Source organism: Phlebotomus papatasi, chromosome 1 (genome assembly GCF_024763615.1).
Source record: "Phlebotomus papatasi isolate M1 chromosome 1, Ppap_2.1, whole genome shotgun sequence".
In the NCBI taxonomy this organism is placed as follows: Eukaryota; Metazoa; Arthropoda; class Insecta; order Diptera; family Psychodidae; genus Phlebotomus; species Phlebotomus papatasi.
The window spans coordinates 40862185-40879599 of NC_077222.1; the positions used below are offsets into that span (position 1 = coordinate 40862185).

Here is a 17415-nt window from a genome sequence, read left to right on the forward strand (position 1 = left end):
TGGTTTTGAAATGCTGCAGCTTAGACAATTCTGTATGTACTTTTTAAGATGACGATTCATTCCCGGCCAGAAGAAATCTTTCCGGAGCAGTTTCTGAGCATCTCTGAGACCACGATGACCCATTTCGTTGTGCACTGAGTGCATGAGATTAAATCTGACTCCATGAGGAACGTAGAATCGAAGACCATCCGGTGTTATTGCAAAAACTCGTCCTTCAACCAATTTGAACTCCTTCTTCACCTTTTTCTCATCTTTTTCGTCCTCTAATGAACCCTCAAGAATTTCACGAATACGACTTATCTCTCTATCATGAATCTGTAGGGCAGCCACCCAATCCACATTCTCTGACACTACGTTCATTACTCTGGGATGATTGTCACTTGGCTCCAAACGATTTGGAGGATGTCTACTCAACGCATCTGCATGACCCATTCTCACTCCTGCTCTGTACTTGATTATAAAATCAAACTCCGACAATTTCAACCACCACCTGGCCACTCGATCTACCAAACACCTTGCAAGATGAGTCTGCTTGAGAGCATGACAATCCGTGTATATGACAAAATGAATTCCGATCAAATAATACTTAAAACGACTCAAAGTATCCACCACTGCTAGCGTTTCGAGTTCGTATGGTGTGTATTTTTGTTCCGCTCGTGATGTGGCACGGCTGTAGAATGCGACAGGTCGCCACTTCTCATCGTCTTTTTCTCTCTGAAGCAAAACTCCTCCCAAACCCACTCTACTCGCATCCGTGTGAACCTCATGTTGTGCATTTGCCGAAAAAAGTGCGAGAACTGGTTGCGTTGACAAGGCATCTTGAAGAGTCTTGAAGGCTTTTTCCTGATCTGGTCCCCATCTGAATTTCTGATCATTCCGCAACATTCCGGTGAGTGGCTTCGCTATCGTTGCATAATTGTCCACAAACCTCCTGAAAAATCCAGTGAGTCCCAAGAATCTTCTGACACCCGGAAGTCCTGTTGGCCTGAGAAACTGAGCTACTGCTTGTGTTTTGAAATTTCCTGGCTTTACTCCTTCTTTGTCAATTTCATGTCCGAGGTAAGTGATTTTATCTGTCAAAAATTCACACTTCCTTATCCCCAAAGTCAAATTATGCTCAGCCAATATCTTAAAAACTTCTTCCAGAATTTCTAAATTGTGTGACACACTCTCTGTAGCTACCACGATGTCGTCCATGAAGAAAGAAATGTTCTGCTTGCCCAATGGTTGGAGGATTCTTGTCATAATTCTCATGAAAATCGCTGGGGCGTTCGCTAAACCGAAAGGAACTCGTTTGTACTGGTAAACTCCATCTGTGGTTACAAAAGCTGTATAACGTCGGCTGTCGGGATGCATCTGCACTTGGTGGTAACCCATCATAAGGTCTAGACTCGAAAATACTGTCTTCCCCGCCAATCCATTGATTTCTTCTTCGAGGTTAGGCATTGGAAAGAATTCTTTGCGAACACGATTATTGAGAAGGCGATAATCTACACAAAGTCGTACGTCATTTCCAGTTCTTTTCTTGAATACAATCGCCGGGCTAGAATAATTCGAATTGGAAGGCTCAATCACATCAGACTCTAGCAACTCTTCAATTTTTCTCTTCAAGTGAGCTTTCAACGTCTCAGGAACACGATATGGCGCGTATCTTATGGGAGTTCTATCCAAAATCTCTAATTTCATCTTCTCCACTTCAGTGCAACCAATTTCCTTATAATCCACTGCAAAACTTTGACGATAACGATTTATCAGCGACAGTAATGTCTTTCTCTCCTGGGTGGTGGCAATTGCTCCGATTTTCAAATCTTCCTCTCTAATTTGCTCTCTCCCTTTCACCGTAAAAATTTCCCGCTTCACATCAATTCCACCCTGATTTTTGTTCCGATTATCAATTACCTTCAGCTCATCGGGTGTCCACATGACAGCAATATCCGGATCCGAGAAAAAGTCCCTTCCAATTAGCAATGATTCTGTCTGTGCATGATCAGGCACGATGTGTATTGAAATTTCTCGTGTTACCCCATCCATCGAAATTTTCCCACAAGTACAACCCAATGTTGGTACTGTGAAACCCCCATAAGTCTTCACATAAGATGGAGGACCACTTCCTACCATTTCCAATTCCTCTGCAACACTTTTCTTCACCACTGTACACGTACTTCCCAAATCAACAAACGCCTGTATTTCCTTTCCCTGCAGTGTAACCGTCTTCAGCAGTTCATTTTTATTTGCTTGGGTGGGAGACTGCCTTTCCACCCCGAGCCGAAAATCCTTCTGCTTTGGGCAGTTTTTGATCAAATGCTCCGATGACTTGCACAAGAAACACGTCCTAACTGAACCACCTGAACTCTTATTGTCTTTTCGCTCACTCTCTCTTTTCTCTTCCTTTAGCCAAAAACCTTCTTTCCTTGTACAATTTTTAAACAAATGCTCAGTCGACTTGCACAAATAACATTCGCGCTTACTCCTTGCACTTCTGTCAGAACGATCATCTCCACCTCTATCACTTTGCCATGCACTCCTGCTTCGATCACGTCGAGTATATTCTGATTTAAAATCACCACGGCGAAAATCTCTGCTCCTTCCTGTGGACTCGCGTCGACGAGAACTATTGTCATCCTTTCCTCTTCCGTGTGAACTTTGACGTGTGGAATGTTGTTGATCTGAACCCTTGGCTTTGCCATCAGCTTCCATCCTCTTCATAGTTTGCAAAAGCTCTCTCAAAGAAGCATGTTGGTTGCCGAATAACACACCCCTGTGGTGCTCATTGCGAATCCCCTTAATGACATATTTCATTGTAACTTTCTCGCTGCATTTAATTCTTTTTGCCAAATTTGTTTGAGCGTAGAAATATGTAACCAATGACTCTTCCGGTCCCTGTCGACGGTTATAAAGTTGATGGTGAATTTCCGCTTCATCGATGTCACTTGGAAAACTCTCCAAAAACGCATTCTTAAACATTTCCCATGTAGAAACTTCATCTCTGCAACTTGCCAGCCAGCTCTTGGCAGATCCCTTCAACTTGAGTGTAGCCTGAAGATGCTTATCTTGTTCCGAGAGACCATATCGAGCACAAATCATATCAATCTGTTCAATCCATTGTGTGGCTTCCAAATTGTCTTTCCATTCTGGGTCAAAAACAGGGAGCAAATCTTTCATTTCACGAGCGCCCACAGTGGGAGGCATATTCACAGGCCTCAAGACTCTCTTAGGGTTATTTGCACTGCCACCCGGCAAAGGGTGTGGAACAGAGGAGCTTCCGGATGGCTGGCTTGTGTCATCAATCATTTCCTGCGCCTAAAAATCCCCAATAAATGTCTCATTCCCATACAAAATGACAACTACAATCTCCACAAATTTTCCCCTCATTTGACTACACTGCAAAACCAAATTTACCCTCATACCTCATCTTCCGTCATTAGAACGTAGTATAACTCCTTCTGAGCCATTCCTGCCACCAATTTATTCACTTCGTGCTACAAAAGGTATTCCTGAAACCCAATTTTATTTCTTTCTTAGCTAAAATGTGCAAATCAGAATTTTTCCCTAATTGCGCAATACATTTTTCCCCTCCATAAAGCTATTTGCGCAACCATTTTTCTGAGTGTTCCGTACCTGTTCCTTTTCTGATAAATACCCGTCAATTAAATGTTTTCTCCTCAAAAATTTTATTTCAGACACTTAAATTTGAACTTCGTATAATCCTGAATTGTGAAAACTTCGAGAAAATAACTCAAAAACTCTTGGAAAATGCGAACACAATTTACTCACGAGCAGCTTCTCTGCAGAAATTCCTTTCGATATTTTGTGCTGAAAAATATAGAATTTGCGTTGGCAACACTTTCGCCCCAAATTTCCCCTCAATTTCGCTCCACACTCAAGGCGCCTTGTCATCCACACATACACACTCACACAAACATGAATATTCAAATTTTCCATAAGCATTTAATATATTTCTTCCCACGATTTCCTCACACAAATCCTCTGCGGAATTCCAGGAAGTACTCTGGTTGCCCCGGTTGCTCCAAGGTGCTTTTCTGCGCTGAATCTGGTGACATCTTCGCCCCCTGACGCTCCGCTGAAGTTTTCCCGCCAAATGCAGCGTCCACTCTGCTTCCACGAACCACTCACACACACACACTCGCAACACTATTTCACAACTTAACACAATTTTCGTTTTCCACTTCTGGGCATTGCTTATCCCACTTCTGATGATGTTAGAACCGTCAGGGAATCGGTAAGGGCGGAGCCCTTAATGCAATCGCGTGGATGAGCGCCTTGGCCGCCAGAGATTTCTCCAGAACCCTCAGCGTTCCTCCTAACGATCTATACCCTACGACGATCCAACATGAACTAACTCTCACAATACTAATCCTCTCTACGATACCCCTCCCGTAGGGGTAACTCACAGGCTAACACTAGGAACACTCTTAGGAGAAATCGGCGCCGCTCCGAGAGACATCTATGATGCCAAATTCAAATACCAACGGGGGGTTTAACCGTTGGGGAGAAGCTAGTGCTAACAATTCAATTCAATTCAATTCAATTCAATTTATTGATAAAGAATAGGACAATCTGTCCTCTATACAATTAGCTTAGCTTCATAAAATTTAAGAAGTTTTAAATTTAGAAAAAAAAGGCTCATGTGGGGCACGAGGAGCGCGCGGCACCAACAAATCTAAGGATAAGCTCCCTCTTCCGCTCGCGAGGTAAATTATTCCAAAGAACGATTCCCTCAACAAATAGGGAGTCGCGGAGAATGCGACAACCTGAACTGGGCACACGGAGACACGAAGCCCTAGTTGATGATCCAGCCACCACAAGCTCCGCAAGATACCGTGGCATACCAACACAAAGTAACCGTGAGATAAAGTCAACAGCACGAGTCTTCAGATAAGGAAACAGAGGAAGACCAAGGATTGAATCCACCCAAGGAGAAATATGGTCAAACCTTCGGAGTCCGAAGACATACCGCAAACAAGAGCTTATAACAATGTTAACAATGTTATCAAAGCTTATAACAATGTTATTTAATTGTTTATTCATTCATTGAATTTATAATTACTTCAAGTATTCAGTTTTTTTTTGTGACCGCACAACGCGTGGAATGTCAAAAAACAATTTCCACAAAGAGTTCCACACGAAAATCTCACCTGATGATTCTCTCCGATATTCGTGGATATAAAGAGCGGACAGGTGGGAAAAATAGGAGAAAATGTCACGGAGAGAAGCTCGCGTAAAATCTTCTCTCACGAAGTGGAGGATACGGGCCCAATGGCAAAAATGTAGCAGCGAAGCTTTGAATAAACTTTTTTTTTGTATAATTCGCTATAAATTTTCTACCTTTCACTGAACAAAAACAATTTACAAATTAATTGAGGATCTCTAGCAATTTAATTTAATTTCCAAAATAAAGTTTTAGAAGGGCTCTCAGAACTTTTTACTTCACCTGATTTTTCTTTCTCTTTTGTACGCATGGAAAAATTCATCAAAAAATCCTATAAAATCATGGTTTATTCCTCTTGTTGCCCAACGGTGGCTTCTGCAGATTGAAACTACTTTCATTTGTTGTGCCGGGAAACAAACCTCCAGATCCTCCGCCAAAGAATGAACTACCTCCAGACATTCCTCCAGATGAGCCAAAAAGACCCCCAAAGGATGTTCCACTTTGAGTATTTGGCGCTGAATGGGGCACACCCGTCTGCCCGAGATTGATACTGGTGAGTGTTGAAAAGGGTGTTGGCCCTTTGGAGATTTTTGACAAATCCCTGGGATCATCACGTTTTTCCGCCTCCTCAAACACATCCGTAAAGTCCTTGAGGTAGAACTTTCTGATATTCAAATAGTGCTCCTTCTGTGCCTCCACTCTCTGATGGATCTCATGGAGACGCCCAGCTAAGGCAATAAAACTCTCATGGATCTGATGAAGGCCCCTCTTGAGATCGTCAGCTGTGGAATTTTGTGGTGTCATCAGTGAATACATATGCTTCTCTGTCAATTCCACCTGATTCCTGAACACAATCATCTCATTCTCGTACTTCTGTATGATGTCCAGGAAGTACTTGAGTGGAGCGGTATTCTCAAATTGCAGCCCATTGGGTGTCTCATGAGTTCTCTGTGCCATCTCGGCATTTTGAATTGCCTCATTTGTTTCAGCCTTCAGCTGCTTGATGGCCGAATAATTCTTCACAATCTTATTACTGATTTCCGACAGGGTCCTTCGCACAGATTCCGTCTCATTTTCCACCTTCTTCAACTTCTGATCAAAATTACGCGCAATATCAGAACTCTTACGCTGTTCCTTGATGTGATCCTCAAGACCCTTTACCGTCACCACAATTTCCTGTGGCAACTGGGCTTCTTTGATCTTTGCTGCATCCGTTCCTTCAGTCGTTTTTGGCTGTGTGGCTATATCAACTCCTCCCAATCCCACGGACTGCGTCGTTGTAGCTGTTGTGGCTGTAGGCACTCCGCCAAAAACTCCCGTTGTCGATTGAGCTGGGAAACTGAAGGAAGCACCAGTGGTCTTGGCCCCTAACAATCCAGGAGGCTGAGCTTGAGGTTGAGTACTGGTGTTAAAATTGAACAATGGAGCACTTGTTGTTGCAGTCGGAGCCCCAAAATTCAAACCAATAGACGTCGTTGGGGCATTGAAGCTCAATGTAGGAGCTGAAGTGGTGGGATTCGTGCCAAATGTTTGAGGAAAGGACAAAGTTGTTGGAGTAGGTTTAGCTGCAGTAGCTGCTAATCCAGAAAATCCACCCAATGACGGCACAGATGGTGCTGCTGGTGTTGGAGTACCGAAATTAAGAGGTGCAGAAGTTGTCTGAGGGGCTCCAAATCCAACTGCAAGTCAGCAAAAAAAATTAGAAACATAAACAAAAGACACATGTTTAGAATTACTCACATGACGCTTGAGGTTGAGGCGTTGCTCCAAAGCTCAATCCTGTGGAACTTGCTGCCGGAGTGGTTCCAAAAGAGAAGCCAGCCTGTGTGGTAGGATTGGGGGCTGGCGTGGCCCCAAAACCGCCAAAACTAGGTACAGACGTTCTGAAATGGACACAACAAGTGAGGTTATGTTGAACCCAGCCAAACAATTTCCCATTTTTGGGGCTGATGCCTTACGTTGTGCCAAAGGACTGTACTCCAGGGGCCCCTGGCTGGGTTGTGGTTGGTGTACCAAACCCAAATTTCGACATTTTCGTTGATTTTTCACTAGAAAAACACAAGTAAATAAAATTTTGCGGGCAACAAAAATGACACTTCTTCAGACGAAAACCCTCGAATTGCAACTAACTTCACGCACTCAAAGGGGTTGCAATTTTGAATTTACTGGTCAAAATTTTGTATTAGGGAGAAATTTTCTGCAATTTTCTGACCGGCACAGGCAGGATTTTTCTCCTAGACTTTGAGCACTGCCTCCTGCGTAGTCAAATGTTAATTCCTGCCCTGCGCATATGTCTTTTGTTGCAAATATTCCTTTAAAAAAAACAAAAAATATGATCATTTTTTCGAATGACTTCCTGAAAATTTTTCTATTTACCAAGTTTCGGGATAATGCTGTCTACTCTGACGCTCAAAATCTCACAATTTGGTTCACAACTATGATTCAGGTACCTCCCGATATTTCCTCTCCGGATGGGATCAACAAAAGTCTGAATTTTGTTCGCACTTGCTGAGATTTCATTGAGGCAAAGTAGATACTTCATTGGGTTTGGCTCCACATCTCTTTTCCTGGCTTCACTCTCCGTTAGCAATTCTCCAGCATATTCGCATATAAATGCCCCAGCAGGAATGAAGGATTTCGTGAACAATCCCATGCCCTTGCCTTCACAACATTTAATTTCGAGATCATCCCTAGGACCAAATTGAACCCGACGATTTTTACAGGATTTTGGGCATTTGCAGAATTGGGAGCACTCACAAAGAAATTCCTTAGTGCTCCTGGACGGGTTTAGAACAAGCTCAGTCTTAGATGTAGCTGGATGGACGAATAATTGGTAATTTTTCCCATGTGGACAAGAATCTGAAGTGCAGTCATTGTCTGAGCAAGCACAGCTTGATGAGAGATAGCTATTGAAGGCTTCCCTGAGGTCTTCGTAGGATTTTGTAAATTCTGACGATGGGCTAAATATTTCATTCTCCACAATATAATCAACTCCTTGGTCAGGATGCTCGTAATTATCCGAGAATTCGAGAAATCGTTGGTCCGGAGATGATTGCCGTGACATAACCTTAAAATTTACTACGCAAAATTCCTTTTTTAATTGTTTTATCCAATTTTATAAAATTAGTATTGCTAAATAGTTCCTTACAATTTTATTATTCAATAAATACTAAACTTTTCTTTTTATACAGCAATTTTTAAGCGAAATTGCGACAACAACTTTTGATGATGCCACAGGGTAATGTAAACAAACTACTTCCGGATTATTCTTGTTTATTTTCTTAAAATTATTTCTAGTTAAATTTCATCTTTTTCTCTGGAGGAGGCTTCATCTCACTCTTGTTCTCTTGTTTAATCTCAGTGAGAAGATTGCTTGGAGCTCCATTTTCTCCTTCTCCGGCTCCATTTGTCTGAGTCGTTTCTTGACCACTGATGTCGGGTTTTGTGTCTGTCTCTGGTTCTTTCTTAATATTCCCATTCACATTTCCCGTTTGCTGATGATGTGCAGGGTTCTGCTGTGATGGTGGAAGCGGCAGAGGAAACTTCCTAATTAATTCTCCGAGAAGCATATCAACTCGTTTCCTTTGGAATAGCGAACTGGCTTCTTCCTTCACGGGAGCTGGTTCCTTCTTCGCCTGCGTCTTGGATTTGTCAGCAACTGATGGGAAGTAGAAGAAAAGTAGAATGGGAAATCCTTGTGGAGCCGGAAAAACTTACGTGCTTTGTTGGATGAAAAATCCCATGTGTAGCCCTTGTTCGGATGATACCTAGAGTAACCCGAAGACTCTTCAAAAGCACTCTGGAGATGATGAACAGCAGACAAAAGCCGCGAATTGAAAACACTAGCTAAGTCCGGAGCTTGATAAACAGTCCCAGCGATAATGTAATAATCCGCTAGAGGTGTAGCTTCTGTAGGAGAGTGTCTGTGCTGCTTCCTGATCACATACAGGATAGGATCCTGCACATGTAGCAGGATAAATTCAACACCAATCATATTGCTAGGAAATGGAAGTGATTCAAAAATTATGAAATGCCCTTCCGTTGCATGGAAACTATTTTTTCTTACTTGAGATGCTCAAGACTTTGCCTCTGCATCTTAACCAGTTCATTGTTGCACGTTCTATCGTAGAAGGGATTGGATTTCTCAGAGAAATAGTCCATAACATTTGTGGGATTGAGGATGGGAATCCAATTGGAGTCATGCCAAGAGATCCATAGTGGTTCCTGGGCAATTGGCATACCCAACCGACCAGGCATCATCTATAAGGAAATCTCTAGTTAGTTCTTAATGTAACTTGGGGATTTTTAAAGGATTTTACTGTTTATTTTTAAGAAAAACAATTAAAATTGTGCAAGCGATTTGGCTGATGGAAACAAAAACACATACGGGATGTTTACATTAATTTGACAGCTGATTACACTGTTAAAAAAAAGTAGGAAAAATTTTTAAAAATTTTTCATCCATATTTTGTAAGCGCAGCATTCCAAATTTGAATTATTTTATTTACTGCAAGAATTATAATGCATTACGATATGAGAATACGAATACAATTTTACTATGGCTGAGAAATTACCAATCAATAATCAATCATTCTGGCCGGCGCCGGTACGCTGTTTTTTGCAGTGTAGACATTTTCGAACTCAATTTCGAAATTCGCACACGATAAACAAAAAAGTGGGGGTGAGTGATGGAGACGCACTCGTGAAAATTCCTCGCGATTATTCTCAAATTTTCACCAGAAATCTACCACAGATGGTTCAATAAACCCACCCAGAGTGAAATTTTCCCCATGTGGAAGACTGAGAAATCCCAGAGAAGAGCCAAGTGATTGATTTAGCTGCATTTTTCACGCATTTTTGTTACACCATGGTGAGTGTTGGTATTTTTAGCGATTAGGAAATACCCTTGAAAATTTCCCAATTTTCCTCAATTTTACTCGCCCAGAGCAATTTGGCACGAGTGTTGGCAATTATATCCCATGTGAGATGATCTTGAACTCCGTCTCGTATTCTTCCCCACATCCTCCCATCCATTTTCTACCCCAGAACATCAGATTTCCCGCAATTTTCCCATTAGCAGTCCATTGAGAGATGCTCACGAGTTAACACAGTGCCTCCGCAAGAGTCCGGGAAACTGTGCTAGAGGCATGAGCGTTAAAATCTGTGAAGTTGAAGAGTGTTCAGAGAAAAGAGAAAAAATGGGAAAAGTGATGGAAATTATGGTAAATTTTAGCGCCATCCTGAAAAAAATGTTGTTAAATTACAAGGACGTGTCGTAGAAAAATTACGCTAACTTCCTGTAAAGAATTGTAATTAGTTTATCCGTTTGTGCATTAATATACAAATAAAAAAAAGAGGAACTTGAAACCAAAATAATCTAAAATTAAATATTTATAAATATAATAGAGTGCGAGAAAGTCTCACGAGTCACAATTCTTTAGGAAATTAAAAAAAAATTCTAACAACTTAGTGATTGATTACGTAAAAGCGGTAAAAGTAATTTTGGCAAAAGACACAACAATTTGATTCAAAAGTTACGAAATTTTATTTGATGACAAGAAATAAAAGTAAAAGGCCCATTAAAATCATCAATTTCATATGAAAGTAACACTTTATTGCTCTTTTATTGCTCTTGTCTTTCAAAAGTTTATTTTATCTTCAAAGAAATCGACCGAAAGTACAAAAATGGCAAATATTCAAGATTCTCATAACTGCTGATTCTTCTAATAAAGTTAGTGATTATTTATAGTTTATTTAACTGTTTCACCCAGTGGGGCACCAGTGGTCTGAGAAATAAAAAATAATTGATTGAATAAAAAGTTCTTTTGTCTTCTTAAATAGTGAAATGATTTTTTTCCACTGGTCAGTGTTAAAATGACAACTTTAATTGATTATCAAAAAAATCATGTTGACTGGCGACAAATATTGCAAGAGTTTCATTGATTCTATTCTAAATTCACACGTGGGATTTGTAAACACATCTAATTATATAATTTATTTATAATAATAATAATGCTGGCACAACATTCCATGGAGGAACTAGGCCTTCCCATAAGGGGATTTCTAGACATGCACGATTATTTTTTCTTGTACGGGATGAGGTTGTCATTGTCAGTCCTATGCCCGTGGAATCAAGTGCAGTGAAGGTCACTGGATGCAATCCGAACACCTTTAACGCCAGAAAAATTCCTGGTGACCTAAAAGGGATTCGAATCCGGGACACTTGCATCATAGAGCGAGTGCTCTACCACTTGACCCATTGAGTGTCCTCGATCCTAATATATAAATATAAAATTATTGAGAAAAAATCTGTATACCATTTGGAGCAAGTTCGGAATTTGGCTATTCTATCAAATGCTAACTTTCTTAACAACCCTTTGTTTAATTGATATGAAGTGTATTCTAACTTTGTCCTGTTTCTTAAATAATTTATTTATAATACACTCAATCCCATTATTATGCATATAGTTAAGATTTTAAAAATTACTTTAGAAAAAAAAATTTCTATTTTGAGATGATTTTTGTAGAGTCAAATACAGAAACCGTAAATTTAAAGTTTTAATGGATTTCCGTCTGAAAATTATGTTTTAAAACTATTTTAAAGGAAAACTACAAAATAATTCAGTGAATCTACGACATAGTCTCAATTGATTACTGTAAGAAAGTTTGAAATACTTTTAAGCCATCTAGATAGAAGATATCTTACTGGAAAGCTTATTGTTAAATTTTTAGGCATTTGGCTATCATGCTCTTTACATAAATGTTGAGCGGTTTTCTTTTTAACCCATTGAAACAATGTACTAGGAATTCTAGAGATAAAATGTTAAAACGACATACACAAAGAAGTGCCATTTCTATATATTTGATTAGAATTTTTTGTGCGAGAATTGCCGACTGGTCAGCATATTTTTGCTGATCGACTCAGCAAAAAATATGCTGAAACTAACTGTGCTCGTTGGATACTTTAAAATGAAATTTCAAATGGAGCAAAGGAAGATTTAATACGTGGATTATTTTTCATGTACGTGCTTCTTCTCACATTAATGGCTGTGGAAGTGGAATACTCCATATCCATTTAATATTGTGATATATATGCAAAAAATATTAAGTTTTTCATTTGATAATTCATTTTAGGGGATGGGAAGATAAAGAATTTATGGTCAGAAATTTCTTTAAAAAAAAGCATATTTTAGGAAGACTGGGGATCAATCATCCAATTCATCCAATCTGTATTATTTGTTCAGTACAGTATTATGTGTATAGTAGGACTGTTGAGTTTGGAAATGTCTTTTTCAGGACGGGCTTTCTCCTTCCAGCTCCTCTAGGCTCAGCAGTCCTACTACAATACGTTAAAGATGTTAAACATTACTATAATTGGATAGTAAAATGTGCAAAGACTATAAAACAAATTAGAAAATTCTACTAGGGTGGCTGCATTACTTGTGGTCTGTCTTTACTTATGGCCTCTTCGCAATTTTTGTCAAAAAATGATTCCAAAAACCAAAAAAAAAATGTGATGTGCTATTAAAACACATAAAATATTTTTAATTTTGAGGTTTTTCGAAATCATTTAGTGACATTGTAAAGTTTGTTGCGGGTAGACCATAAGTAAAGACAGAGACCACAAGACCGTCACCCTATTAATTTTGTCTGCTTTCTTGCCGCTCTTCCCTTAAATCTCCTTGCACATTTATGACTTATGCCCTAGATAGACTTACGACTTAAGCCGAGAGACGGCTTAATGAAAAATTATGGAAAAGTAGTTTAAATATTATTGCGAATATAATTGCGCTAAGCCGTCTCCCGGCTTATCATCAGCTTTGTCGAGGCCCTTAAGGCGAGAGACGGCTTAATCATTAATGTAATTATAATCAAAATAATGATTTGACTAAATTCACATCAGTTTTCGACTAAGTCGAGAATAGGATTAGTCAGACCCTGACGGAAATGTTATCTTATCATTATTTTGATTATAATTATGTTGGTTAAGCCATCTCTCGCTCGGCTTAATTAAGTCGTAAGTGTCTGGAGTAGAGCATTACGCTCCTTACAAAGGAAGTTTAAATTAACCATTGCTAAAAATTGACTGTAAAAAGAATGAAATCAATCTTCCCTTTCATTTCATGTAATAAAATATTTTTATACCGTGTAATTTAACAACATTCTCTTGCCTCATTGGCTGGATAATATGTGAATGTATCCCCAGATCCAGACCAATATTCCTCAATGTTTGTCTGTTCCAGGGACTACCTGATTTGTGTGCTAATCCATGTGGCTCGTTCAGTGTGATCCCCATCCACAAACGTCCAGATCTTATTGAATCGTGCGCCAAGCTCATAAATGACGAATGGCCCAGGAGCCTTGGAGCGCGAATGGCCCAATTGTGCAACTCCTCAGATAACCTCCCAACTAATTTAGTCCTCCTTAAGAGTGACACGATCGTTCTAGCTCATATCAAGATCACTCCAGTGCCCTGGGATGTGAGTGCGTGCTTCCTGGAGTCGGTGGTTGTGGCAAAGGATTGCAGGGGCCAGGGATTGGGTACCTACCTCATGCGACATGCTGAACAGTATTGTGCCCAGAATTTGCATTTGTCCGTCATCTACCTCTCAACAGTGGACCAGGTGAGGTTTTACGGAAAGCTGGGGTATGTGGAGTGCGAACCTATTTCCATCTACGGCAAGGTTAACTTCAAAAGGCCCACGATGACGAGAAAGTTTTACATGAAAAAAGTACTAAAGAACCCCGAAGATGACGATGCCAATGCCAAGGGGAGATAGCATACGCCTCATAAATCATCAAGAGATTTTGAACGCCTTCCAAGTCGCCAGATGTACAGTGAAATTATTTATTGAACATTTATTTATCTCTTCCGGACATGAATTAGCCTCGCTTTACAGTGGCTATGCCAAGTACACGTCTGATGTACTGCTCCTGCGTGAGGCAGTCTACGAGGAATTTGCCCAGGTCCAGTTTAGAGATGGTGCGTCCGGGAGATTTGTCCTGGAGCACCTGAAATTCCGCTGATGGTTCATCTGTTCGGAAGATAGAGAGAAATAAAGACAGCGAGATTAGAAATTACTGTTATAGAATTTTACAGGTTGCTCACAGAGTTCAATAGTGTAAATGAAATTCCAAGTATTTTTAATGCCAAAAAGAAATAGAAAAAAAGCTATGAAATTGAACAAATTGCGGAGGGAAATAAACTATTTTATTTAAAGATAAATGGCGTCCTTTTTAGTTCACAAATTTGCTGGTTAGACATGTTTTTCGCGAAACCCACGCCAAGCGTTCCCGGAAAAATGGAGGAAGGAATTTGTGGCTACCTCAAGAGATGTCAATTAAAATCCGGCTCGGAGTCAGCAAAGTTGGTGTCGCTTTAATGCGTTTTCTCTTGACGCCACCCAATGTTTGCTCGTTTAATTTTTCTTGAAAACTTAGGAAAAAATAAGCAGAAGTTCAGAGAACTCTGCCAAAATGATGCTACTCCGGCCAAGCACTGAAGGAAAGTGAACTCGAAAATGGATTCGAAAACGGATTCCGAAGTAGAATTATGAGCCAAAAAGAATTTCGAAGGCGGCAGCTCCATATTTGACAGACGCGGCTGACGGCCCTGTAGCCGATCGGCCGCAAAGTTCACAGTAACAGAAAATTCTCTGGAATTTATCTTCTATTTTTCGCGTGAGCTTCCGGGGAAATAAACAATAATATTCCGCTTGAAATTCTGCGGAGTTATCAGCTTTTTTTCGCGTGAATTTCCTGGAAAAAAAGTCCGATGAATTTTCTTCCAACATATCTGAGAGCATTCCCTGGAAATTGATTCAAAATTTTCTTTGAATATTCCGAGTATATTTTCTGATATCTTTCCGACCAAGATTCCATGGAAGTAAGCGCGAAAATTCTGCAATTATTTCTCGCCCTAACGCTATAATTCTTGCGAGCTAGACATACTCAAATAAACGATATGGTAGCATAGCAATATTTTCAATTCAAAAGTAGAACAATTGAGTGTTCGTCTGATAGATGAACACTCTCCAAGTTCTAAGCTGCCAATTGGCACTGATCGCCCATATTTGTAGATGTTTTTTTTTCTGGAAATTCTCTATGAAAGTTCCACGAAATTTTTAATCAATTTTTGGAATTATTTCGAAGAAAAATATATTTAAAAAATTCACTGGAAAAGTCGTGGAATACCGTAATATTAAACCACGGAAGCCTCTAAGGCCGTTGCATGGAAATTTCCACGGAGAATTTCGTGGAAATAAAGAGGATTTTTTCCAAATTTTTAAAGGGCTGACTGACGATTATACGCTAATAATCCATAGGAAAAGCCGTGGAAATATTCGTCAGAGAAAAGTCCATGGAAACTCGCGGACATTTCTTATTAGACGGTCCTATACAGAGTTCCGCAAACGTTCATGGAACGCTAGGAAGAAATTTAGTGTAAAATTCCATCTCGGAAGCTTACGCGGATTTTGAGCGATAAAATCCAGGGAATTCCACGCGGATTTTTAGCGGTAAAATCAGCGGACATAGCTGCGGCCGTTGGCTATAGGGGGCTATAAAATTCTTTTTTTGGGTTTAACTCTTTCCGGACCACAACATATCCAGCGAACGAATTTCAGACTCACTTTATTGTAAGTCTTAGTGGTCAAATATGATACTTTTGTAGAGAAAGAATTTTCTCCGCCTCTGGGAAATTGGAAAACTCATGGGTACTCTCGTCCCCAAAAGAACGAAAAGGAGACAAACTTCAATTTTCTAAAAGCCAATAATATCAATTTTGTGAATGATTTTTGCGTGTCAAATGGCTCCTTTACAATGTTGATCACTAAAACAAGAAGAATTATTGACCAGTATCTTTTGGGATGTCCAGGAAGTGGTCAAGAAGACACCAAACTCCTGCTTGCCAACAGATTCCTCAAAATATTTCACACAATAACACTTTAAAACACATTTCTTTCAACACGATGTTATTGTAAACACATTAAGCTTTCTAAAGAGCCAAAAAAACACTTCATCGACAATCAGAATTCACCAAACAGGAGTTAATTGGGATCCTGCAAAAAATATCCTAGATTTGGACATCCTTATAGTTTGTAATTATCCAGAAGAATCGGATTTTTATCGATTCTAAATAGTCTAAAAAAATTATTTTTTCCATGGGTATCCAGAGTCCCAAAGGAGACGAAAGAGAGTTAAACAAAATTGTCATGGAAAAATAATCTACAGGTTTGTAACAAAAACTTTCTGTTTTTTGTTTTGTGCTCTTTGCGAAAAAAACAGCAACTTTTAAAAATTGGAAGTCGGCGGATAAGTGCATTTTGCAGCCGCGAATAATTTGAGCCTCACAGTTATCATTTTGCTCGGAGTTCGCCATTTTTCGAAAATGCATTCGTCGGGTTTCGGAAGATGTCGGGTGGGTTTGCCATATTTTTCGGATATTTCATTGTTGAAAGTGCCTCAACGTTTTTTTTGTAATTAGAGTAATCTGGGTATCTTGGGTATCTTGCGATTTTATCACAAGATTTTGTCTCATCTAGTGCTTTAGTGTTAAATTACTAGTTAAATATGCTAATAGGCTATATGGTGTGGGGTACAGACAGAATACTGACCAGCAATATGAGGAGGGAGAACGGCTCTCCACTCTGCAAACTCAGCAGATTTAACGAGATCCAGCATCCTCCGGTGCTCCAGATTAATATGCTCAAATATCGTAGGTACTTTATCAGGGTCATAGAAGAGGAATGAAGATAAGCAGACGGAGATCTTTTGGACAGAAGCCTCCTGCATGGCTTTCAGGATATTTTCCAATCCTGAAGAAAGGACAGTTGTTGGTTCAAGATTATTCCTCGTGCCCAGAGTTACTACAACTCCATTTGTGCCCTGAATCACTTCCAAGACCTTGGAATAATCCGTGACATCGCCCATGACAATCTCAACTTTATCCCGAAATGTATGGGGCACTGTTTTCATATCACGCACGAGAAGTCTCAATTTCAGGCCTTAAAAAGGTAGGAAAAGTGGGAATGATTCAAAATTCTGGGCAAAAGAGGTAATTAATGGCTTTAAATCCTTTAAGTATACCTTTTTTGAGTGCATGAGCCACCACACACTGCCCGGTCATTCCGGTGCCCCCAAATATTGCTATTTTCTGCATTTTCCTCGAGAAAATTGCTCTTCACCTGGAAACTTCACAAATAGTTGATCAATTACCTAATCGAATGACCAATTGACTGGGTAGA

The 17415-nt window shown here is 39.9% G+C and overlaps 5 protein-coding genes across 6 annotated transcripts; 1 reads left to right on the forward strand and 4 right to left on the reverse strand.

Moving 5' to 3' along the window:
* Positions 1 to 5374: 5374 nt before the first annotated feature.
* LOC129799729 (nuclear pore complex protein Nup58-like) lies at positions 5375 to 8245 on the reverse strand. Its single transcript, XM_055843895.1, has 4 exons — positions 7547 to 8245; positions 7129 to 7482; positions 6911 to 7053; positions 5375 to 6849 (listed from the first exon to the last, which is right to left on the reverse strand). The coding sequence occupies exons 2-4, from the start codon at positions 7200 to 7202 to the stop codon at positions 5510 to 5512; spliced, it is 1557 nt and encodes a 518-aa protein (XP_055699870.1). The 5' UTR covers positions 7203 to 7482; positions 7547 to 8245; the 3' UTR covers positions 5375 to 5509.
* Positions 7539 to 8234, reverse strand: LOC129810215 (histone-lysine N-methyltransferase SETMAR). The gene has a single exon (XM_055860578.1). The coding sequence runs from the start codon at positions 8232 to 8234 to the stop codon at positions 7539 to 7541; it is 696 nt and encodes a 231-aa protein (XP_055716553.1).
* A 181-nt stretch (positions 8246 to 8426) lies between the features above and the next one.
* On the reverse strand, positions 8427 to 9792 carry LOC129799730 (mediator of RNA polymerase II transcription subunit 6-like). Of its 2 annotated transcripts, none has more exons than XM_055843898.1 (4): positions 9745 to 9792; positions 9237 to 9430; positions 8888 to 9168; positions 8427 to 8828 (listed from the first exon to the last, which is right to left on the reverse strand). In XM_055843898.1, the coding sequence occupies exons 2-4, from the start codon at positions 9428 to 9430 to the stop codon at positions 8464 to 8466; spliced, it is 840 nt and encodes a 279-aa protein (XP_055699873.1). In that variant the 5' UTR covers positions 9745 to 9792; the 3' UTR covers positions 8427 to 8463. The 2 variants fall into 2 exon arrangements, with proteins under 2 accessions (XP_055699873.1, XP_055699872.1); XM_055843897.1 differs by lacking the exon at positions 9745 to 9792 and adding an exon at positions 9490 to 9592.
* Positions 9793 to 10156: 364 nt separating this feature from the next.
* Positions 10157 to 14396, forward strand: LOC129799736 (N-alpha-acetyltransferase 80-like). Its single transcript, XM_055843907.1, has 2 exons — positions 10157 to 10392; positions 13414 to 14396. Exons 1-2 carry the CDS (start codon positions 10318 to 10320, stop codon positions 13948 to 13950), a joined length of 612 nt encoding a protein of 203 aa, XP_055699882.1. The 5' UTR covers positions 10157 to 10317; the 3' UTR covers positions 13951 to 14396.
* On the reverse strand, positions 14005 to 17343 carry LOC129799734 (flavin reductase (NADPH)-like). Its single transcript, XM_055843904.1, has 3 exons — positions 17258 to 17343; positions 16786 to 17175; positions 14005 to 14205 (listed from the first exon to the last, which is right to left on the reverse strand). The coding sequence occupies exons 1-3, from the start codon at positions 17328 to 17330 to the stop codon at positions 14054 to 14056; spliced, it is 615 nt and encodes a 204-aa protein (XP_055699879.1). The 5' UTR covers positions 17331 to 17343; the 3' UTR covers positions 14005 to 14053.
* Between the last annotated feature and the right edge of the window lie 72 nt (positions 17344 to 17415).

Coding starts and splice junctions, on each gene's coding strand:
- LOC129799729 (XM_055843895.1), bottom strand. CDS start 7,202: ATGTCGAAATTTGGGTTTGGTACACCAACCACAACCCAGCCAGGGGCC. Junction 7,054..7,128: donor GTACAGTCCTTTGGCACAAC/GTAAGGCATCAG, acceptor TGTCCATTTCAG/AACGTCTGTACCTAGTTTTG. Junction 6,850..6,910: donor GCCTCAACCTCAAGCGTCAT/GTGAGTAATTCT, acceptor GCTGACTTGCAG/TTGGATTTGGAGCCCCTCAG.
- LOC129799730 (XM_055843898.1), bottom strand. CDS start 9,430: ATGATGCCTGGTCGGTTGGGTATGCCAATTGCCCAGGAACCACTATGG. Junction 9,169..9,236: donor CAAAGTCTTGAGCATCTCAA/GTAAGAAAAAAT, acceptor TCCATTTCCTAG/CAATATGATTGGTGTTGAAT. Junction 8,829..8,887: donor TTTTTCATCCAACAAAGCAC/GTAAGTTTTTCC, acceptor ACTTCCCATCAG/TTGCTGACAAATCCAAGACG.
- LOC129799734 (XM_055843904.1), bottom strand. CDS start 17,330: ATGCAGAAAATAGCAATATTTGGGGGCACCGGAATGACCGGGCAGTGT. Junction 17,176..17,257: donor GGCTCATGCACTCAAAAAAG/GTATACTTAAAG, acceptor TACCTTTTTAAG/GCCTGAAATTGAGACTTCTC. Junction 14,206..16,785: donor TCTCCCTCCTCATATTGCTG/GTCAGTATTCTG, acceptor TCTTCCGAACAG/ATGAACCATCAGCGGAATTT.
- LOC129799736 (XM_055843907.1), top strand. CDS start 10,318: ATGAGCGTTAAAATCTGTGAAGTTGAAGAGTGTTCAGAGAAAAGAGAA. Junction 10,393..13,413: donor GAAAAGTGATGGAAATTATG/GTAAATTTTAGC, acceptor TGTCTGTTCCAG/GGACTACCTGATTTGTGTGC.
- LOC129810215 (XM_055860578.1), bottom strand. CDS start 8,234: ATGTCACGGCAATCATCTCCGGACCAACGATTTCTCGAATTCTCGGAT.